We start from the raw sequence: 24,301 nt of genomic DNA, 5'->3' as shown, positions 1-24,301 counted from the left end.
TTTTTGTTTTCTTTAGGTCACGAGCAGTTGTCCAAGCATTTCACTACATATCGTACTGTGTATGACTGTGTACGTGACAAATAAAATTTGAATTTGAATTTGAATTTGTTAAATTAACTCACAATTATTTTTTTCTCTCAACAACCTTTTTTTTCCTGACAAAAACGAGACGATAATTTAGTAAAAAACAAACAAAACAAAACTAACCCACAAGGACAAAAACTACAAACTATTAAACGTATCCATATTTTTGTCAGTGAATAAAAACTAGATAAAAACGTTCTGGAGAGACGAGATCAGAACTTAGTTGTGTAGAAAGGCGGGAAGAGTTTGGAAGTGATCCAATCACAAGTAATCTTGTGCAGCAAGGTCAGATGTGCACACTTGATCTGCCTCCAGGATACAGTACAACTAGCTCCCGTGCTCCCTTTATCTCATGAAAATTCGACAAAATGTCAAAGTTTGGGAGGAAAAGAGGAGCAAACGACACATGGATACATTTCACATTTGACGTCAAGGAAGAGACACTTCTGACCCTAACCGATGCCCGCCCCTCCCTGAGCCTGGTTCTGCTGGAGGTTTCTTCCTGTTAAAAGGGAGTTTTTCCTTCCCAATGTTGCCAAAGTGCTTGCTCACAGGGGTCATATGATTGTTTTTCTCTGTATGTATTATTGTAGGGTCTACCTTACAATATAAAGTATAAATAAAATTGAATTGAATTAAAAACCAATTCAATTGGTTTTATATTGTAGTCAGCTACAATATAAAATGTAGCTGATTACATTTTATGTTTTAGTCAGCTGAATCAACTTTAGATTTAGTCTGTGAAAATCTTCTATTTAGTCAACTAAAACTAGACTAAAAAAAAATGTTTAGATGCCTCAAGTATGACTAAAATGAAATGACATTTTATTTACAAGTCTAGGACTTTTGACTAAAATCAGAAGCTACTTCCATCTTTTATATAGAGTCTATGACAGTGCATTATATCTATCACTGCAATAAAAAACACACATTTAGGTATAGATGTAGCTAGGGTCAAGAGCTGAGAAGAGTGAATGTACTAACAGAGGCACACACTGTCGATCATTTATTTGGTTATTTTGGAAAGTTTTGTTTCCAGTCAGCTGAAATGAAGGATTGCATGCTGCGACTCACTCTGTTATCACGGGGAATCCCCCAGTGACCTTATAATCAATTTTCCCATGACTGTTGCAGGCTGGCATTTTGACCACACACACACACACACACACGACAACACACACACACACACACACAACACACACACACACACGCACACACACACACACACACACACACACACACACACACACAGAGAGAGAAAAGCCTCTGCCCATAATATGAATGCAGCAGTTGACATTTGCGTGTAACTACTATAGATCTCTGTGCAGAATCTGCCAGCCTGCACCTCTGAGGCTCAATGTCAGCATGTAGCTTGTCATAAAACTACAACTAAATTTGTGTGTGGATTAAAACAAACACGACAGAAAGTGTTAATATTCAGCTGATGAACAATTAGATTTTTATTGGGTGCCAAATCTGACTGCACTGGTTGCTTTTGCTTTTAACTTCGTAACTAAGGCAGTTTGTCTTTGTGCTGTATTTAAACGTCATTCTGTGGCCTTGCAAAGGATTACATAAACCTCAAGAATGTAAGACTCTCTCAGCTGTCAGAGGTCAGAATTAATTTGCAATATGAAAAGCCCTGCTGGGAGTTAAAAGGTTTTCACAGAATCTGTGTCATGCAGAGAACGGTTTGTTTTTGGATGCTAACTGACATTAATTGGGCACAAAGGACCTGCAGAGCAGGAACAGTCAGGTGTCAAACCAAACATCCTCCTCCACACACCTCACACCTCCCACTCTGTCCAACCCTGGCGTACCTGAGCAGCTGCTTTCCTTATTAACATTTTCTAGAGAGGACGGAAGTGAAAATAAATCTTATTTTTTCAACACTGGCACAAGGTGGGAGGCTGCGAGGCACAAACTTTAGATCTCCAACTGTGATGCACCAGAAGTCAGTCTGGTAGAAACCAAGTGTGCGACAGCAGAGGAGCGGGTCGACTCAGAAAAACACAATCTGTCTGTCTCGGCACTCTCACATTCTGCCTTTGTTTCCACTTTAGTGCTCGCGACAGGCCATTCTCTCCCTCGCCGCAGCCACACATGAATAGAAGGAAAACACAGTTAGGTCAATAAAGCTGTAAAGGGCTTCAAAAACGAATTGGATTTTGAGACTGAGTCAGTTGTGGAGATTATCTGAAAATCTTTCTTTTGCTCAGCAGCTGATCCAACAATGTGATTCGTCTCCTTGAAAAGCATCCAGCTCGGTTAGCTTCACATGTGGAACAACACACACACAGCACACAGAGGAGTTAGTGAGTAAGTAAGCTGGTAAAGATGTCACCATGACAGGCAACCTGCATTTATGTTAACATCATATACACACGTATACGCTCATTGACCACTATTATTAGGTACACGTGCTATATAACAAATACTGTGGTCATAAAGTTATGGATATGATCAGCAACAGCACTATGCTCAGCTGGTACTAAGAGGCCGAATGTATGCCAAGAAAATCCCCCACAACTCTACACCACCACCAGAAGTCTGAACCATTAATAAAACTCCCATTCAAATGTTGCAGTAGAAATCAAGACACATCAGCTCAGGCAACATTTGGGTCCTACGGTCTGAACTTTAGCCTCAGTTTCCTGTTCTTAGCTGACAGGAGCAGCATGCGGCTCGTCTGCTGCTCGTCCATCTGCTTCAACGTTCCACGTGCTGTGCATTCAGAGATGCTCTTCTTCATACCTTGGTTGTAACAAGAGCTTGCTTCCTGGCAGCTTTAAACAGTCTGTCAGCGAGGCCTTTTCACCCAGAGAGCTGCAGCTCACTGGATATTTTCTCTTTTTTGCACTGTTGTCTTTAAACCTTCGCGTGGCTGCGCGGGAAAATCCGAGTAGATCTATCTGGCTCCAACAGCCACCCCACTTTCAAAGTCAACTAAATCACCTTTCATCCCCATTCTCATGCTTAGTTTGATCTTCAGCAGGTCATCTTAACCATGACTACATGTCTAAATGCACTGAGTTGCTGCCAATGTATTATCTAAATAGATATTTGTGTTAATGAGCACATCAACAAGTGTACCTAATGAAGTGGCTACACAGTGGCTACGGTACATAACAGCATTACACATTTTATTAATTCAGAATTTAAGAGGATGGATTAAACTCGTGTCCATAATTTTATTCTTAATCTCTTCTACTTTTAATATTTCTTATTTATCTCATACCAGCCACGAGTTACTGCTGCGTCTGAGATCCACCACAGACAAAGCTGAATGAACATGACTTAGGCAGCAAAAATACTAAACAGCAGCTGATGGATGATACTGACTGGCAACTAGGTGAAAACGCTATTTGCAGAAGTGTGAAAGCTTGTGAGTCTTCACACGTGAGGTTTGTGAGCGTCACTATTACACTTGGTTTACTCACACTCTCTCTTCCCCCCCCCTCTCTCTCTCTCACACACACACACACACACTTACAGACAGTAATAACAGGGGGGGAAAAACTCTAATTCTGATTCTGAAATATTTTTGTGAGAATAAAGTAAAGTGACTAAAGTGCACATTTAGAGTCACATTAGTCTTGAATATTTTAACCATAAAAATGATCTCACTTCAGATGCACACAGTGTGGACTGCAGTGAAATATACTTTTTTAACATTCACTATCACCTACCTACATAAATTATTTCATGTTTGCCAAAATACACAAAACTACTTCAGCAGCATTGGACGATTCCTACATTAGAATCTGTCATCACAACATTCGTGTGTAAAAGGTGCTGAAAGGACATAAAAGAGAAAACACACGCATCTCCTCCTCCTTTCTTTAGAACAGGTATTTGTTACATTGTTACCTTGCAATTGCACAGGTGATATAGAGTAACAGGAAAGTAATACATTAATAAAGGTAAGTCTATTTTTAACCTGATCACTGGAAATAAAAGACAATCATAAATCAGAGCTGTAGACTTGGCAACACACGGTGTCTGACTGCATCGTCTACATGACCACACAGCATCTACTGCAACACTGAAGCAAAGAAAATATTTAAAACCAAACGATCTTAATACATTTTTGAGTCCCTAACATTTCATCTTCAATAGCATCTCTGTGTTCATAACACCCTCCTCTTTGTGTCTTGGTCTCATCATCCTGAGCTACCAACCAAAGATGAAAGTATGCCGTCCAATCAGATCCACTACTCAAAGATGGAGTCAGAGTCAGCCATGCTACACACGGCTTCATGCAAATAAACATCCTGCATGTTGTTTGTAAAGATATTATTAGATATGGGAGCAAAGTCAGCTGGTCTTTTCTTAGCTTCTAAATGAAATCCCCGTCTCTGGCTCGCTGTCTGTATTACACCAGGGACAGCAGAGCCCTGGTCCTGGCCAGACACAGGAGCGGTTACTATCTGCCAAAGCTTTAAAAATAACTGCAAATTCCACAGAAAAATCTGATTACACACTAAACCTTTGGCAGCCTGAGTTCAGGGAGATGAACGTGGCTGTGGGTTATACAGCTGCCATGGTGTGCAGTATGTTAGTATGTTTAGGGGGTTTCCCCTGAATGTTAAATGGAGAACATTATGCATCCCATATGGAAGCTGCTTAATCCAAAGCTCTCGTCCATCTTCTGTCTGAATCCAGTTTTGACCCCTGCATCTCAGCCAGAGCCATTTCCTGCCTGCCATGTAGGAAAATCAGCATGTGGTAGTAAACTAATCTACTATTATCCTGTCTCATCCGCTGCTTTTTGTGCAATAAGTGTAACAATTAAAGCATGGTGCTCTGCAGAATTGGTCTCTTTTCACAGTCCGATTATAATCCTCACAAATCTGTCTAAAACCAAACCCAGAACAGTGTGATGGATGAATTCTTACCACTTCTGGTAGCAGTTTGGTGGCCAGATCGTGGATGGCTTTACCCATAATGCATAAGGAGGACAGAATGAAAACCACACCCAGGATAACACAAGCTCTGCAGAGGAAAGGAAAGAAGACACAGGCGATCAGTAACCAACAAACAGAGTGTTTTTAGTTTCTTCATTCTTTCTTTCTGAGCAGATCCTGATGCGACGGCCAACCCAAACAATAAAGGTGGTGCTGCATGGCTGCAGGGCTCGAGCCACGATTTCACAAACAATGAGGTATTAAATTCAAATTTCTCCAGGAGACCTCCAATCGATCATCATCATCATCGTTTATTTGTATAGCACTTTAAGAACACACCCGGCAGACCAAAGTGCTGAACAACACAGATCAAAACAACTACCAAATTAAAAATACCATAAAATCGATGACTCGCTTATAATTTTGACTTGCCAAAAAACCCAGAATCTAACATCTCATCTAAAGAGCTGTAGTCTGAGGACTTTGTGTGTAGTTTGCGTGTTGTTCCTGGGTGCATGTGGGCTCTCCTCTACAGTCAAAGACAGGCAGGGCTCTCTGGGTTGGCCTTGCCTCTAACTCCGTAACAGCTCAGGATTCAGTACGCCTGCAACCCTGAACTGGATAAGTGGGAAATAATGGCTGGACTGATCTCATCTAAAGACATTTTTAGCTGGAGTTTCTGTATATCAGATGGAGAAAAGTGATTTTGCAATTTTACACGGTTCATCCATTCAAGCTTCTCCTCCTCCCCGACTTTGCATGCATTCCAAGTATGAAAACGGTATCCCCGATTAGAGCCATACTACCAAATACTGGTCCTGACTAAAACTAAAGTCCAAGTATAAGTAGTAGATGTTTTTCTGAACATGGAAGCATCAACTTCTATGATAACTGTAGAGTGTTAGATAAAGCTACAGCTTCCTGCTACCCTAAACGATCCTCAATGACAGATAACATTTATTCAGAGTGATCCGGAGGATTCATTTGGAAGCAGCAGATGTCCTTTAAGCACCTTTACCCAATTAACAAAGTCTAGAGGGACACAAAAACCAATCGGAGCATATGTCCTGGTCATGGATGAATACCCAAGTGTATGTGTTCAAATCTGACGGCTGCTCTTGAGCCACACTTAGCATCCTGGGTTTTGACCGGATGAGGTAACCAAGGCAACCCAACATCACTCCGGGAAGTCCAAAGCAGGGTGCACGAACACATGTAGACACACACACAATGGAGCGCCGTATCCACCACTACAGCCCTCTATCGCTTCCTGTGGTTGGAAAATGACATCATCGCTCCGAGCTGGTGTTTACTCCACAGCAGAACAACCGAACAGCAAAAAGACCAGCAAAGTGTTCGGCTGCATGCAGCTTCTGTTTTAATGCACAGACGTGGATCACTTATTAATATCAACACGCTCACAACAACAGCATCTCTAACCTTGGTGATTTCAGTGGAGGTATTTGTGTTTTCACGTGGAAAACAAAAGTCCCCAATTTGTCTTACTTTGACACCTAAAGCTTGTTACCTTGGCAACCACTCGGTACTTGGGCATTGCTGTTCAACCGCACCTTCTCTATCATTCCCAGACAGATCAAAAAACTAAGAAAAAGAACACAGAGGCTCTCGTTGTGCATCAGTAGCCCTCTCACTCAGTCTGCTCAAAGCCGCTGGCTATCTAACAAACAAACACTGCAGCAGGAGGAAGACGCCAGGCTACAGTTAAGGTGTAAATACATGGATCCATATTTTATGCATCTGTACAAGTACTATAGTGGCAAGCAAGTCACAGGTTTAATTCCAGCCAGAGCCACAAATCCCTGTTGGGGTTGTGTCAAGAAGGCCAATCAGTGTACAAAACTCCCAAATCAAACACGCTGTGGTGGCTGTGTATAAGACAGCAACAGAAAATAGCTTTATATTTAGATTTTGCTGCTCTCGGATGATTCTCATTTTTCTGTTTCAGAGTATGTCTGCAGAAACATGTCTCTGTGTGTGTGTGTGTGTGTGTGTGTGTGTGTGTGTGTGTGTGTGTGTGTGTGTGTGTGTGTGTGTGTGTGTGTGTGTGTTTGTGTATAGCTGTCATAGACTGTGTGAGTGTGCGTGTGATCAAGAGGAAGCTGTCTTCTCAGCGAAGCCAATTACTGGCTGAGCAGCTCCTCAACTTTGTCCAGATTCTCCATTTAGCAGTGCTGAAATGACACAATGAAGACCGCTTTCAAGTGGATTTGTGTAGATGTTTTCACATGATGGTTTAGCAAGCTGTCAAATATTTATATTAAAAATACAGCTGGAATTAATCAGACAGGTCTTTAGTCGCACACTTCCTGTTACTCTGATCATTTTATGTTGTCTGTCTGGTAAATTTAGCAGTTCTTTCTGATAAACTCACAAAACCCTCAACCATAAAATTTTTAAATTTGATCTGCAAACAACTTTGGTGAAAATTGAAAATTGTGTGTTGGTGTTTAGCAAACTGTACAGCTTTTTTGGCAGAGAGTCGTCGAGGCGACCAATGTCGCTAGCTAGGAGCTAGTTAGCTTAGCATAAAGGGTACAAATGGACATAGCTAACATAGCTCTTTAAGTTAAAAGTGTATCTAAGAGCTGAAACTCACTCATTACCGCAACATATTTCCATTAACTAATATGCACACACACAAGCAGTTTGTATGGATAGCAAAAACAGCTGTTAGTTAAAGAGCAACACAAAGACAGCTTGGTTGGCTATGATACGCTCAGACTCTGGGGATTAAGGAAGATGCCATTTTTGTTTCCATTTATCATGTAAATGGATGCACACGGGACAAAGCAGAGCTAAGAGACTATTGGAGAACACTTAGATTCATGTCCTAATTTCTTTTCAATTCGCAACACATTTATATCTCCTCCTATGAAGTATTTTTATTTAAATATTTAAATAGATCTTTAAAAAGATGGGTGTGGTCTGAGAACTCACTGACACAACAACTAGAATATAAAATTATTCAAGTATAACAATTCTATTATTTATCATTTTATTAGCTTCCTCATGGCTTTCATGTTAAAGCAGATGCTTTGCTGTTGAATCTTTTTCCATGCACTTCAGTGTCTGGTCTCCAGAGGATATGAGCTCATCTGTCGTCTCTAAGGCAATTAGCAACTCCTGTGAGACCGTGACACAACTCCACTGTTAAGTGTGAGTCTGTGTGTACGCGGGGAGTGAAAGGTTCACTTAATCGCCAGTACGGACAAACCTAAAGATTTTACTTTCTTTGCTTTGCTTGCAGCCCATCCTATGCTGGATGAACTGGTGCAACACCGTTCAACTATTTCAGAGCAGAAGTAAAGTGATGACTGGCTCGTCTCTCTCTTTCAGTCTCCTGCTGGCTGCCAGCACTCTGACCATTCAACAGGCTCTGAAAGGGCAGCCTCCTCTCACACACACTCTATTCTCAGCCAGGTAGAGATAAGATGTGAGGCGCTCGTCTGTGATCGGTCCCACTGGGCTGAGCTTGACGGAGCTGAAGAGACATGCTGTCTGACACACTTCTCCGCTGGACAGAGCAGACCACACAATCTCTCCCCTCGCTCACACAGGCCATTGTAGACACACTGAAATAAATTTCATCACATTACTGGACTTCTTTTGTCTTATTGGTCGTATATATGAGACCATACCGAGGCTTCTGCAGTGTAGCTACACCTATGGTAGGGTGACCATATTTTGATTTCCAAAAAAGAGGACACTTGGCCCAGTCATGAAGAACTTGCTTAAAGAAACATATTTAACATATTTAACATATTTAACATATTTAAACGATGCCTTCTCTGTGCGGTTAATGAATGGTGAAACAAAAATGTCATATAAGCTTTTACAAGTCAACAAGTGCAAACAAATAACTTAAAAGCCTCTGGAATTAAATAATGGTACAGAAATAAGGCCTCATCTGCATAAGAAAAATTACCAGTACTGGGTCGGTACGAGGGAAATTTCTTTTGCAGTTCATCTGAAAAGATGCACTTGCGCTTTGGGATCTTTTAAACATCATTAGGTGTGTTGCTGCGCGCTCTGTCCCGTCTGTGAGCGCAGAACAACAACTCACAAAGCAGCAGTTCCCGAGTACCCGAGCTAAGTATATAAAAATAAGATTAATCATATCTGGTCAAAACAACTTTACTTGTGCAGCCAATCTGATATTTATACAGTGCAGCACTTTACAGTGAATTGCTGGTTATTGCATCAACAGTTGTTCAGACTGAGTATATGAAAATGTTTCTGCTAAGACCTTCTGACTGCTTCAGACCATTCGCTACAAATAAATCTGGTGGTGAAGGAAAAATGTACGAGGAGCAGCCTGGCAGATGATTCCTCGATCACAAACAAATGTTAGCGTTGCTAAGGAGACTGATAAAGCACATGTCAGTAATAAAAACTACTAAAAACTTAATTGATCTAATTTCCTCCAGCAAAAAAAGCATTAAAATCTCAGGCTGGGGAAAGTTTTCTGCCTGGGATATGTATGCTTTCTTTGATGGAGGAAGTTTTCATTTTAAATCAAAGTACCGTGTATGCCACAGACAGTACAAAGGATTGATGTCGCTACCGTGATGCCGTCCGTTTGCTCTCTGAAGTTCTGTTTTGATTGTGTTTGGTGATGCGAGGGGGCAGAGACCTAATGCCTTTTTGCAGCAACACCTGTAGCCATATGGTGGCTAAGACACACTGGCTTCATTTTTCTGACCCAGAAGCTACGTCCATGTTTTATACCGTCTGTGGCTTATGCAGAGCATTATAAATAAAGGGGATTTTAGCCCGGGTCAGAGTAGATCGGGGTGAAAGGTGATCATACTTACATGTACTCGCGGTGCGCTGAGTGGACAGCTGCGGCGTTGCTGTATCTCCACAATACAATCACAGATGACAACACATCCAGCGTGGCATCAAACTGCAAAGTGTAAACATTGGTAATTGGTAATTCTATCACTACAATTTCTACTTTTAATGAAGTAGAGTGTTTACTCTGGACTTACGGCAAATCCAAAAGCTGAAGCACTGTGGCGCATCATAGAAACAGCTAAAGAGAAAAGAGAAAAACTTTTACTGCACTGTTCACGTTCATCTTCACATCAGAAATAATCGTTTGAGTGCCTGTAGCTGCTGTAAGCACAGAGTCAGTCTGTGATCGTTTCATTTAAAGTAAACAGAGATATCTGATTTTTGCTCCAGTCTATTTAACTGCAGCAATGATTATTATTATAATCATTTCAAGTTTCTGCAGAGAACCTGCTGGATTGAAAAACAAGCACCGTTTTCGACTGGTTAATTTAACATCTGCCTTTTTATTTGGATTAACTAAGCTGTAGAAATGGTCAAAACAAACACTAAACAGCACAGTTATATGCATCCACACACACCTGCAACGGGAGTGAATGAGGAGAGAAGGAAGAAGAGACAAAGCAGAGAAAGATGCACAGAGATAGACAGGAGGATTCCTCTCCTCCCACGTTTATTTTTAGCAAGACTCACAGGGGGCTAGCAGCTCGCCTCAGCCCTGCATGCAGAAACACAGCGCTGTGTGGTATCACTTTCTCTCTTTTCCCCTTTAGCAACACATTCTAGTTGCTGCAAAAACAGCAAAAATCTTTTCTTAATCCTATCCCTTTTTGCAGTCTGAGCTCCCTTTATTTTCCCCTCCAGCCTCCCAAGCTCCCCTCTCATCCATCTTCACTTTTCCTCTTATTGTTTCATCTACATTCGGTTGTTCTCTCTAGGCTAAAGGCACAATCACCCGCTCGCTTGCAACAGCTCAGACTGAAACGAGAACAGAAACAGATGCTGCATCCACATTCTCCTGCACGCAGTTAAGCAAACATCGCCAACCCTTGAATACAAATGATTGGAAAGGATACTGTTCTGACAGAGATGCAGAGTATCAGCAGCAGACCTGTTGTCATTCCTTCTTGGTGTGTAACTTTATGCTCACCAAAAAATACTGAACATGGCTCACACATTAAAAGTATGGCCTCCAATCTGCATTATAACTAATGCAGTTTGGCATGTATTTACTGATGATGCCCTCAGTTGAAGCAAATGCTCCCTGACAGGTTATAACCTTACATATGCTCGCCACACTCCCATTTTATGAATTTACTATACATCAAATGACCAGAGCACTTTACAAAAGCAAGCACATCAAAATGATTAAATGCATCTTAGTAATCAAATTAAAATAAATTTAAGCAGTAATAAAAATATAGAAAAAAGAAATCTGCAATCTCCTTTGCAACCCACCTGCACCCCAGGTCTTCCTTTCATGCTTTCATATCTGTTGCTCACTAGAACTTGGCCTTCCTTACAAATATAAATTAATGCAGATGGAAATATCAATTTTCTTTGGAGTCAAATGGTCCAGACTGAAATTTTAAGCTCCATATTTCCTGTACTAATTGAAGATTTGACGCTTTTAGTTGCTCTTTTTGAGTTTTATTTCACTTAAAGCAGCTGTTTTTACACAAAGGATACTTAAAGGTTGTCTCTCAGTGGCTCCCATTATTTCACCTCTCTATACTTTAATCATTTCATTAGGATGAAAATAAAAAAATAAAGTGTAGCTTTAATTTTGGAAAGCCACATCCAAGCTAGCGGATTTCAGTGCAAGCCTCTTTGCAACCCACATCGACGCCGTTTCCTCCATTAATTCTACTTCTAACTTAATCATTGTTAAATCGATGTCTGCTGTGTTCTATGTTGGCTTTGCAAAGCAGGTCCAGAACAGAACCATACCACCAAAAACAAACACAGTCTCTGACTCAGCTAATACAGCATTCGCATGTTTTTAAAACATCCAGGGTGGGGAGATATATTTAAAGTCAGAGCTTGTGGGCCTCATCTCTCCATGTGTCAACAATACACGATCTAGCAAACAGAACCTGGCAGCTGTTGAAAGCTGCTTAAGGTAAATAAAAAGGGAGGGGCACAGAGTATCAGTCATCGGCCAGAATTGACATAACAAGGCAAAAGTAGGAGGTAAACACTCCTTACACGTAAATGACTTGCAGTGACAGAGGTGAGCATGTACAGTGGGGCAAAAAAGTATTTAGTCAGCCACCGATTGTGCAAGTTCCCCCACTTAAAATGATGACAGAGGTCAGTAATTTGCACCAGAGGTACACTTCAACTGTGAGAGACAGAATGTGAAAAAAAAATCCATGAATCCACATGGTAGGATTTGTAAAGAATTTATTCGTAAATTAGGGTGGAAAATAAGTATTTGGTCACCTCAAACAAGGAAAATCTCTGGCTCTCACAGACCTGTAACGTCTTCTGTAAGAAGCTTTTCTGTCCCCCACTCGTTACCTGTATGAATGGCACCTGTTTGAACTCATCATCTGTATAAAAGACACCTGTCCACAGCCTCAAACAGTCAGACTCCAAACTCCGCCATGGCCAAGACCAAAGAGCTTTCGAAGGACACCAGGAAAAGTATTGTAGACCTGCACCAGACTGGGAAGAGTGAATCTACAATAGGCAAGCAGCTTGGTGTGAAAAAATCAACTGTGGGAGCAATCATCAGAAAATGGAAGACATACAAGACCACTGATAATCTCCCTCGATCTGGGGCTCCACCAAGATCTCATCCCGTGGGGTCAAAATGATCATGAGAACGGTGAGCAAAGATCCCAGAACCACACGGGGGGACCTGGTGAATGACCTGCAGAGAGCTGGGACCAAAGTAACAAAGGTCACCATCAGTAACACACTACAACGGCAGGGAATCAAATCCCGCAGTGCCAGACGTGTTCCGCTGCTGAAGCCAGTGCATGTCCAGGCCCGTCTGAAGTTTGCCAGAGAGCACATGGATGATACAGCAGAGGATTGGGAGAATGTCATGTGGTCAGATGAAACCAAAGTAGAACTTTTTGGTATAAACTCAACTCGTCGTGTTTGGAGGAAGAAGAATACTGAGTTGCATCCCAAGAACACCATACCTACTGTGAAGCATGGGGGTGGAAACATCATGCTATGGGGCTGTTTTTCTGCCAAGGGGACAGGACGACTGATCCAGTGTTAAGGACAGAATGAATGGGGCCATGTATCGTGAGATTTTGAGCCAAAACCTCCTTCCATCAGTGAGAACTTTGAAGATGAAACGAGGCTGGGTCTTCCAACATGACAATGATCCAAAACACACCGCCCGGGCAACAAAGGAGTGGCTCCGTAAGAAGCATTTGAAAGTCCTGGAGTGGCCTAGCCAGTCTCCAGACCTCAACCCCATAGAAAATCTGTGGCGGGAGTTGAAAGTCCGTGTTGCTCGGCGACAGCCCCAAAACATCACTGCTCTCGAGAAGATCTGCATGGAGGAATGGGCCAAAATACCAGCTACTGTGTGTGCAAACCTGGTAAAGACCTATAGTAAACGTTTGACCTCTGTTATTGCCAACAAAGGTTATGTTACAAAGTATTGAGTTGTATTTTTGTTATTGACCAAATACTTATTTTCCACCCTGATTTACGAATAAATTCTTTACAAATCCTACCATGTGGATTCATGGATTTTTTTTTCACATTCTGTCTCTCACAGTTGAAGTGTACCTCTGGTGCAAATTACTGACCTCTGTCATCATTTTAGGTGGGGGAACTTGCACAATCGGTGGCTGACTAAATACTTTTTTGCCCCACTGTATGTGAGAGTACAAAAAGATAGAAACAAAGGCAAGGATTACACAGAAGTGCCTTAGTTTAGCTGTCAAATGCATTCCTGCACACTCAAGCTTGATCCAAAACCATTTGCTGCAACATCAAGGGAGCAGATTTGTATCTAGGACTACGAAACAGAGCTGACAGCATCTATTTTTCAAGTTCAATTCTCCAGATAGCTGAAAAGACTTCACGTTCCTTCATCGTGCAGCCTCCTCTCATTCTACCATGTCAGTTTAAAGATTTCTTTTGTGATAATGACCCCACACATCTGACTGTAATATATATCGTCTGCTCCTCTTCCCTTCTCCTCTCTGTCCTCCCTTCCTCTCTTTCTAGCACCTTCATTAGCCGCAGAGAGAACAAGTTGTGTATAAATGAATCTGCTGCGGTTCTGCGGTCGTCAAAGCCGAGCCCAGCGATGACTAATTGGCTCCCAAGAAAGCTGGGTGGGTGTCAGCCGGGACGGACCTGCAGCACGTCAGGCTATCACACACATACACACACACATGTACGCACAGTGCTACTCTACTCTCCCTCTTCCTTACTTCTTGTCACATCTAACAAGACGAGCAGGGGAAGAAAGGATAAAACGCTATCCGAGCTCTTTATGCATATCAATGAAACGCTTCACTGTCAAGTTGTTTTTTCTAGTTGGTGCAGTGATGGCGCTCGTCTGATTGTCCCATGTGTACCAATGCATAGGCCTTGTCATTAAAGCAGCAGCAAGTGGCTCAGTTACAAGTTTCTTCTTGATAATAAAACATGAGCTGGAGATCTAAAAGCAAACCCTGACAAACATGCAGTTCACTTTCAAATAAACTCTCACTTTTGTATTTTACATAATGCACTAAATCACATCAAAAGAAAGAATTTGCACCGCTGTCATCTGTTACTTCACACTTCATTGGACTTTTTTATTTTGTGTTAGCCGGTTGTGAGCAGTTCTCTTTATGTTAATATTCATCTTCAGTAATGATTTTCAATCCCTGGAGTCCTCATACACACAGTCTCCTCCCAGCAGCTGATGTTGACACGTGTCCACTCGTTGAACTCATGCAGGCTCTAATCTGATGTTCTATTGACTTCTGGCTCTAGCAAATTGAGGGAACTCTTCAGCCATTCCTCACAACACCAGTTCAACCAAACCAATTGATATTTTTTGCCACTGTGAATTTGTAACTACAGCCAGGTGCCAAACTGCTATGAACCCAGTCTAACGTTAACCTTTCCTTCACTCAGTGTAGTAAAGCTTTTAAGCTGAGAACTGTCCCGTGACATTTTCCCCACTGAGATGTTCTTTTCTGTAAACTAAAAAGCCGCACCTGCCTGCCTACAATAAAGGTCACACACACTTGGTCTTTTCCATGTTTGAGTAATGCTAATGTTTTACAGCATCTATGTTACCCAGAGACTGTTTCATTCTGTCATCATGTAGAGCTCACAGAGAACAGCAGCAGGTGGTGAGGAGTGGACTGACTCCCCGCAGAGCTCTGATAAGTCTGTGAAACACTGTTGGACCTCAGGGTTTGAATCCTAATGAAGCCTTTGCACTGATGTACAACTACTGTTCTTTCGGGTCTTTTTTAACCTCTTAATGTTTGTAATAAGCCGAACTTTCAGACAGAATTTAGTTAAATCTCGAACTTTCAGACAGAATTTAGTTTAAATCTTCGACCGTGGCTCAGGGGGTTGGGACACGTATCTGTAACCGGAAGGTCGCCGGTTCGATCCCCGGGCTCTCTGTCCTGGTCGTTGTGTCCTTGGGCAAGACACTTTACCCTACCGCCTACTGGTGTTGGCCAGAGGGGCCGATGGCGCGAAATGGCAGCCTCGCTTCTGTCAGTCTGCCCCAGGGCAGCTGTGGCTACAACCGTAGCTTGCCTCCACCAGTGTATGAATGCGAGAGTGAATGAATAGTGGCATTGTAAAGCGCTTTGGGTGCCTTGAAAAGCGCTATATAAATCCAATCCATTAAATCTCTTAACCAACTAAACTGTGACTTTGTCTAACCTAATACTAATAATTTAAAGAATTACTTTCTGTCCATTCATCAGTTTTTCACCTGTTCCAGAAACAATTTAACCAATCTGATTGAAACCTGCAGATATATGGCTGGTGACCTGAGTAAGCAACCCTGCTGTTGGGGTTTAGTTGGTATGTTTTCTGCGCCTTCTCTCTGTGTGTTTTGTGCATCACGAGTCCTTTAGCCTCTTCCTTTTAACAGTGTTTTCTTTGGTGTGGTTTAGGTATGCTGCCCTGTGCAGGAAGCTCCTTTATAAAAACAGATCTTTCCAGGGAATGTAAACATGTAGCCAAACATAAAAGATGGAATTTGCTTATTAATGGTGCAATGCTCACACAGTCTGTGTGCGTTAAAATGTTTAAGTGTGCAGTTGAGCTCACTGCTAAGAATATACAGTGATCAGTCACATTAGCACCAGAGCTTGTTCTTCGGGACCTGGTAAGTTTGGAAACCAGATCAGCGTCTTTGTCTCTTTCAAAACCCTGCTGAGGAAGGTCACAGGGTTAGACAGATACTTTCTCCTCAATAATGTTTGGCTGGTGGCACGTAACAATGCCAGAACTGCTGGCTTCTCGGCTGAGCATTGGATTTCAAAGAGATGAATAACATTTTTGTCTGCCTGTCAGTAGTTTTAATGTGGCTGATTTCAGTGTACTCTGGTTACTTAGTGTTTAATGAGTGGTCACAAAACTGAAGCAGTGGATCGTTACCTAACAGATGTTCTTTACAGTACCGATCAAACAGACTCTGCAGAGCACGAATAAGACCAGAGTGAATCGAATCCATGCTGCTCTACAGATGTGGTAATCAACCGCCAGAGGTGGGCAGTAAGGTGTTACTGTAATCCGATTACTTTTTTCAAGTAATGAGTAAAGTAAGGGATTACTATTCCAAAAAAAGTAATTAGATTACTGTTCCTTTCCCGTAAGCACGCTGCGTTACTAAACCGTGACTTTTGTTTGTGAGAGGGTCTCATGACAATGACGTACGAGTGTGCAATGTCCGTGGCTGCAGTCCTGCTGAGTCTTTGATTTTATTTTTTTCTGTCTTTTACTTGCATCTATTTGAACGAGTGAGCGTAAACACACATACTTATTTTATTTTATATGCTGGAATATGCAGAAAATAGGTTTAAATGTTAAACAAATTTCTTCCAGTCAAAGACAGCTGCATACAATTTATTTTTTGCTTGATGTAATGTGCATAAAGTTAAAAGATTAAAACCAATAAAACAAGTTTTAAAAGGAGACTTTTTCATTTGATTCAATTTAATATGACGGATTATGCAGAAAAAATTGAATTGGGCTTAAAGGTCTGTTGCTTTGTTCAGGTTGTGTATCATGTTTTCAAAAGTTTTTAAAAGTAACTAAGCAATAAAGTAACTAATTACTTTTTAAAATAAGTAATCAGTAAAATAACAGGATTACTTCCTTGGAGAAGTAATCAGTAATTAGTAACTAATTACTTTTTTCAAGTAACTTGACCAACACTGTCAACCGCTATTTGAAATCACTGATTTAGCGTTTTCATAACTTCACAAATAACAAACGAAACTGTAAAACTCACAACTTAAATTAATCAATTTCAAGTTAAGTGAACGAGAGAGCTCTCTGACCAGTGATATAATTTGTAATTCACCAGCAGGAACCACATCCTCATTTCAGGTTTGATAGCATTTCTAGTAGATAATGGAAGATGGATTGAGAATGAATTGAAGCTGCAGTTTATGGAAGCCCTCAGAGGGGACTGGCGGCGGCCCCGTGTACTAATGAGAAGTGAATGAACTGAAAAATGGAGGGAGGGTGGGGCACAAAAAAGAGAACAGTTTGTAGAGCCGGAGAGTGGAGTGGGGCGGGGGGTGTGTATCGAGGTGTGGTCGTGAAATCCAATTTATTATGTTAAACTGCAAGACTCATTGTTTTGGAGACTACATCCTTAAATCTGCAATGACTATGCCTCGTTCAGAGAGGAATATATCAAACCCACAGCAACACCAGCATAGTGAAGTCTGCTCACAGACTAAATAAAAGACAGACAGAGGCCCCGTGCCATCACCTTTTGATTACAGAGGCTGTCATGAAGCCCAACAGGAGTCCACTGGCATCTTGATGTTTAGAAAATGCACTTCAAAAAACTTTTATATTCAATTTTATATTTTTTTGTGCTTTTAATTATTTTTTCTATCCACCCATCAAGCAGATGACAGAAGAACTTGTGAAGGAATATAATTACTGATTTTAACAGCGTAATGTGTTACATCATTGTGTTACTGAAAAATGTCATGTTGGGAAACTTAGTGTAAAACATGGAATATGTTACTGGTAGACGAGTAGTCTAATGTTTGTTTCTCTTGTGTAAACGCCCAGTAAATTAATCACCGGGAACACCCCTGCACTCTACTAATGTTAACTAATTTCATTACATTTTCCATGTATTTTTATCACATGAGTAGAATCTAAAATGTTACATTTATTGGAATCTGATCAAATGAAACGTACTGGTTTACATTCAGTTTATACCGAGCACATTTTCTGAATAAATAAACCTTTGATTTTATGTATTGTGTCATGCTTATTGAGGGTGAAGAATCATTGTTGCAGTGCATACTGCCACAGATAATTAGAGAGGCAAACAAATATTCATACTCCCATCCTCGTACCCAACCACCAAGAATCACCAATTATCCAAACAAGCTTGGACTGCGGGAGGAAGCCGGAGTACCCAGAGGATCATCATCATCATCATCATCATTAAAATAAAAAAAATCAAGATATTTAATGTTACTCTGTAATCTCAAATACCAGCACATCACCAAACCACAGCGTTTTCTTCTGTTTGTGTGTCGTGATTCTCGTTGTCAGATCACTGTTCGCAGGAATCCGTCTGCTACGCCGGCCTCGTTCGTGTCTTCCTGTGCTCATTTCTGCAGCTGATTTGAGGGTGGCGCCATGTTTATTTATGCGTGAGAGCAGGCAATATGAGAAAAGTCCCACAGCAGGACTGCAGAAATGTGACAAACATGTCTAATGAAGACAATACAAGAAAAATATTCAGTGAAGAAACAGCTTAATGAACACAAGAACCCTGAAAAACAAGGTGAAGGAGGCTGTTATCCTCACCCTCATCAGTATTACAGGAAACTCATATCTCTACATACAAACCAGTGTGGAGGTGATAAGGATCACAGATGCAAAAAGCTTGTTTCTTTACTTAAGTTAAGCACCAAAATGCATTTACTGCAGAGGGGGAGGAGTAAGCTGAACATCAGGTGACAGATCTGTCCAATAAAAAATGTCAATCAAACACTTGAAGCAAACATCATATTCTGGCACACACAGGCGCAGTCTGTCAAATCTAAACAGCTTTCTAAAGCGGGCTTTAAATACAGTTTTTCCTATTGAAAGATAAAGTGTCTCACTACTACAACAAATAAGATCCCGGACAAACAGAAAGAGACACAGGAGGAGTTATTTATCCAGCCAGCAGTCTCGTCCTTGACACACTCGGGATAAATGAAAAGAGAAACCCAAAGGTTTAGCACAAAGTGTTGGGTGATTAAATATGTTCTGCCTCAAAAGAAGCAAAACTTCAATAAATGCAGCAAGCGTGAAGGTCGACTTCACAAAGGTGCTGACGGCAAAAATGCTCCACGTTGCTTTTGTAACCGGGAGAAACAAGAGCCGTGGAAGGCTAAAGTTTGAACGAAACAGGATCCTGGCACGAGTTAGCATGCTAAAGTGCTTTTTCTACATGTTGCCTTTGATTTTGAGAACAAATGTTTAATCTGTTGGGTGTCACATTTACCAGCAGGGTGTTGCAGTAATTAGCAATGCTGTCCTTCGACTGACAAACCAAACAGCAAGCTCTCTTTTGACTCGTCTTTAGATCTTTCACACGCACAAGAAATGTGGCATCAAAGGAAAAGACGGGAATGTGTTACTCACTGAACGCAGCAATGGCCAGGATGATGGTGACCACGATGGACGCCCAGGACACCCACAGAGCCTTCTTGCGGTAACTCTGTGCTTCGTGAGGCTTCAGACGCATACTGCTCTCCAGGAGACCTGCAGACAGTGTCGCAGGGCACAGTGACCCCCAGTATTCAAACAGGGTTTGGAGTTGCTTTTAAAGTGGAACTTTAATCCATTTCGAAATGTTGTGCCACATATACACTGTTACTCAGTGTAACAGTGTATATACTGTGTTACTGTTACGAATGTCCCACGCGTGGGACTAATAAAGGTTATCTTATCTTACAATGACAGCTGCTCGTGTTAGTTTTAAAACAAATGAGGTGTGTGCAAGTAATCACACTGCTCTGAGCGCTCCGTTTCAAACTGATTTTTGTACTCTTGGATGTCACCGAGAGAGAGACTCCTGGGTATAAACTACCTGCGACTCAAAAAACGCTGCAATTATTCAGAAATAATTTAGTTTAAAGGAAGAATAAACTTTAATGAGAAGGAGCGAAAACGGCTTGTTTGAGACTGACTGAATTAAGGTCCAGTATAAGATTAATCTGGACTATTTTGAATTTAACTCAGTGCAAAGCTACACTAGTAGAGTCCAATCATAAAAACATAAAACTGAAAATAAGCATAACAGGACTGTCTATCACAGGGCTAACACTTACACCAATTTACCTAAAGAGAAGAGGATCCAGAGAGGACTCCCACAGACAGGTCCCAGGCAGATGGGGGATTGAACTCAGACCCTTCTTGCTGGGATTCAGCAGTGCTCATGATTGCGCCACCACTTAAATTATATACTGACAAAGAAACTTTTGTTTTTGTCATCATCTTATGAACTTATCTTGTGAACACTTTGACTGTGCGTGTCTGCTGTTTGGTATGAAACAGGTGATGTGCAGTGGAGCTTTTTTCAAGACTGAATCGAAATATGGTGGAAAATCTAATCTGAGCCTGGAGCCTAATAAAGGGAGTTTTTCCTTCCCACTTTCACCAAATGCGTTCCCAGAGGAGATCACCTGCTTGTTGATTTTCTCTGTATTATTGCAGACAGTATTGTAAACAGCCATGTTAGAGGCTGGAAAAGTAAAGCACCGAGTTGATAGATGCTACAAAGCCTTGCTGATAAACTGATGATGATGATATGAAACTGACTGATAAACTCATGATGATGTGTATCATGTGATCACTGATCAGTGTTCGCAGGCTAATACAATCTATCCATCTAAACAACCAAGTTTGAATTCTGTTTTGTTTTTAAAACGAATATTAGATACATAACCTCAGACATAAAGGGTACAGATAAATACTTACTTGGTGTCCTGCTGGCTGAAAGTGAAAAGGCACTGACCAAAAGATGGCTAACACAAGATCCACCAACCTTAAACAGCTGGATTAATGTAACACTAGAGATTTATAAGATGGAAAAGATTACTTTTTTTAGTGAATTTAGAGTATGAGAAATGTATAAACCCCTGGGGAAAATGGCTCTGCTATGCGGGATCTATAAGGCCAGATATCGCTGCTATCCACCATTAGAGTGGCTTAATTTGCAAAGTAACATGTACTAACGTTATTTATGCCCTCATCTGCTACTGATGGTGTTGTTACTCGAATGTCCTCTCTCTGGATGCATACAGTTACAAACTATGTCTATCTGTAAATATGTTTTGTTTTTGTTTCACACGCTTGTTAAGGAAAAGGTTTTTCTTCACTTGAAGTGATGGCACACACCCAGACTTCTATGCTCTCCTGTATATGAGTCTTAAAATTAAGATACGTGTCAAGTGATGTACATTTTATTTTATGTATAACATAAAAAAACCCTAATATTATAGGATTCTCCAATAGTTATCATTCCTGGACTGTGTTGTGATCACTGAGGAGGACAGAAGCCTCAACACTGAAAGCCATTCACACAAACCAGCACCTACTCTTTTACTCCCACCAACCACTTGAACACCAACTTGGAGTGAACAGGACAAGACTCAGTTGCACACCTGCACTTAAAAAAGAAAGAACGATCTTTCGAAGATGACAATGTTCGAATTTTATGTTTGAGAGAGGAGTAAAGGAGGCCATCTACATCCGCTGTGACTGAGCAGCGTAGAACAGAGGTGGTGGCTTATGCAGTCTTGAGATCCCTTCCCAGGCATTTCAATCCCCCCCTCACACCTTGCCTCAGTAGCTCACATGATGATGGGGTGATGGTGTCTCACTTAGTTGGCCCCAGTGAGAGTACTGACCCACACCTTTTTAATAACACGTTGACTCACATGACACGTCACATGACCTATAGTAGGTTAAAGAGCTTTGAGATCACTTCCAAAGGGGACAGCTATATCTAGGGGCTGTTACCCGAGGCTCTCCGCTGGTTGTTTTAGAAGTGATAAAGCCTCTATTAATGAGATGCAAAACGTCTTCACAAACCTGGTGAAAGTGAATGTCAGAAAATGCACAGGAAAAGCTACAGTGTGCTGGTTTAAGCTGTGAAACATCTGCTACTGTTTAAATGCTGCCTGTGGTCATCAGCCTTCCCAAAGACAAGACTCCACTGATTCATTTACAGAATCTGCAGGCACCACTATTTCACGTAAGATGTCTGCACACTCTGTTTGCACATTCTGCACTGCATTACTACGCAGATCTGTGAATAATTTAGCATGCATATTGGTCACCACGCAGTCCAGTTATGAAGCAGCCTTTTCCCTCAGAAATCATACATGATTCACGGACAGTGTGGAACATCTGGGGGCAAAATTTAGGGAAATGTTTTGAGCAGGCTACAGTTGAATGAATTAAAGTGTATTTCCAGTGCGTGTACAGTAAAACAAGCACCGGCATTACGCACGGTGTGTGTCTTGGCCACGGGGCATCCAGAGAAACTTTAAACAAAATTCAAGCCGCCTACCTCTGTCGTCTATGCTGTCATTTATCTTCATCTCTTGGTCCATTTTAAAGCCCTCTGCGTGATTTTCTGTGTTGGGCTGCTGCTGTATAGAGTCCGCCTGCTCGCACCGTCCGTTTACCGCCGTGGGGTCCACAACTACAGCCGGGTCCGGGACAGTGGTGGAGTCTGGCGGTGTGGGCTCTGTCATCTTCTCGGTGGGGGGTCGCGGTTCCATTGAGGCACTCCACAAATGTCTCACCTGGGTGAGAAGCGCAGGCTTGCAAACAGACAGAGACCCAGAGACAGACAAGGAGGGAGGGAGACTTCTCACAGGGTGCCGAGCCAGTTGCGCCAAATTACATACAATCAGGCGAAATCGTACCGGAAATTAGAAGTTGTACATTTCAAAACAAAAGCCTTTTTTGAACCGTATTGGAGAAAAAAAAAGTGTTTTTTTGGTTAAAAATAGACAGTAACGTTGAATATTTCATATACTTTTTTATTTGATATCAATTAACTATCATCATGCTATTGTTTTAGACTACAGTCTGCTCCACAAATGATTTGCTACTTTTTGAAGCATCCTTTTTTTATTTCCTGGCTGTGCTTTTCACTATTTCGACAGCATCTCTGAGGGTAATATTGTACTTTTTTTTACTTCACTTTTTTTGATATGATAAGTAGCAGTTGCTAGCTACTGTAGCACTTCAGATTAAAGCATTAAAGCCACTGAACCTACGCTATAACACATTGTTATAAACTGACCTATACTGGGGAGATGAAATGGTTAACGTTAACCCGCCCTCGCCTAGAAGCATTTAAATACTGTTTTTCCTTTTTCCTATACATTGGCTACAATAGGCTGTGTAATAATAATATGTAGCTTTAGCCCCTTAGTTTGCTGACATGATTTAACAAGCCAGGTCAGGTAGGTAGTTTTAACCGAGCAACAGTAGGTATTTGCTAATTAATTCAGCCTTATAAGTTAGTTCCCAAACAAGAGATGAGATTTATTTCGAAAGTGTTTGCCGGAAGTGGTTTGTGTCAGAGCTGACACACTTGACAGAAAGATGTTGTGCACAGTCTGGACGAGACGTAGGAGACGGAATATTCACATCAGGCTCCGATTCGCGACTTTGTGACAGATAGCCGCACCTGGACTCTAATTACTAGTCTAGTGGAGGTCACGAGACCAGTGCTCGTGCTGCAGCTCAAAAGTGCACTTACCGCCGCGCTCTGCGCTGCGCGTTCGCGAGGAAAACATCTGTCCCATGTGGATTCAACGAGCTGACGGATGTGAGCGCGTGCAGATAGTGGTGCCCCTGTCACACACCTGTCACGTACACTACATAGAAAAGAAAATAATAACACAAGCTTACTTTTCCATATTGATTTTTTATTTGTAACCGAGAACTGGGAAAAGAATGTGCGTATTTATATATTCATATTCAACATGATAACGGGAATGCCTCTAATGCGTTCATGCTCAGGAAAAAGCAGAAATATGTAATACAATATATTTATAGAGCAGTTCCCACCGTATGAGGGTCATTCTTACTATTCGGTGCCATTTGAGTCCTAATGACATAATATGGTATATTTAGTGTAAAACTTGTCTAATGCTTATTTCTAAACCATTTTCTTGTATGTTTAACCCCCCTCTACCATAGAACACATTGAGATAAATACATTAAAAGTAAATTACTTTTATTTTAGCACAAGTCACTAAAGTACTATGTCCCCAGTC

At 41.3% G+C, this 24,301-nt stretch overlaps 1 protein-coding gene across 1 annotated transcript in view; it reads right to left on the bottom strand.

Annotated features, from left to right (window-relative positions):
* Positions 1–22,925, bottom strand: part of LOC102308516 (transmembrane protein 163) — a 38,329-nt gene extending 15,404 nt beyond the window's left edge. The window contains exons 1-5 of the mRNA XM_005933929.2: positions 22,576–22,925; positions 19,641–19,760; positions 10,004–10,047; positions 9,827–9,918; positions 4,983–5,079 (exon numbers count right to left, since the gene is read on the bottom strand). Of these exons, the coding sequence (XP_005933991.1) occupies positions 4,983–5,079; positions 9,827–9,918; positions 10,004–10,047; positions 19,641–19,760; positions 22,576–22,789 (567 nt within the window). The 5' untranslated portion in view covers positions 22,790–22,925. The remainder of the gene's footprint in view (positions 1–4,982; positions 5,080–9,826; positions 9,919–10,003; positions 10,048–19,640; positions 19,761–22,575) is intronic.
* Between the last annotated feature and the right edge of the window lie 1,376 nt (positions 22,926–24,301).

Source organism: Haplochromis burtoni, unplaced genomic scaffold, assembly GCF_018398535.1.
Source record: "Haplochromis burtoni strain Fernald_Lab_line unplaced genomic scaffold, NCSU_Asbu1 Contig_139, whole genome shotgun sequence".
In the NCBI taxonomy this organism is placed as follows: Eukaryota; Metazoa; Chordata; class Actinopteri; order Cichliformes; family Cichlidae; genus Haplochromis; species Haplochromis burtoni.
Note: the sequence above shows the minus strand (reverse complement) of the source record. Positions and strands in the feature narration are given on the sequence as shown.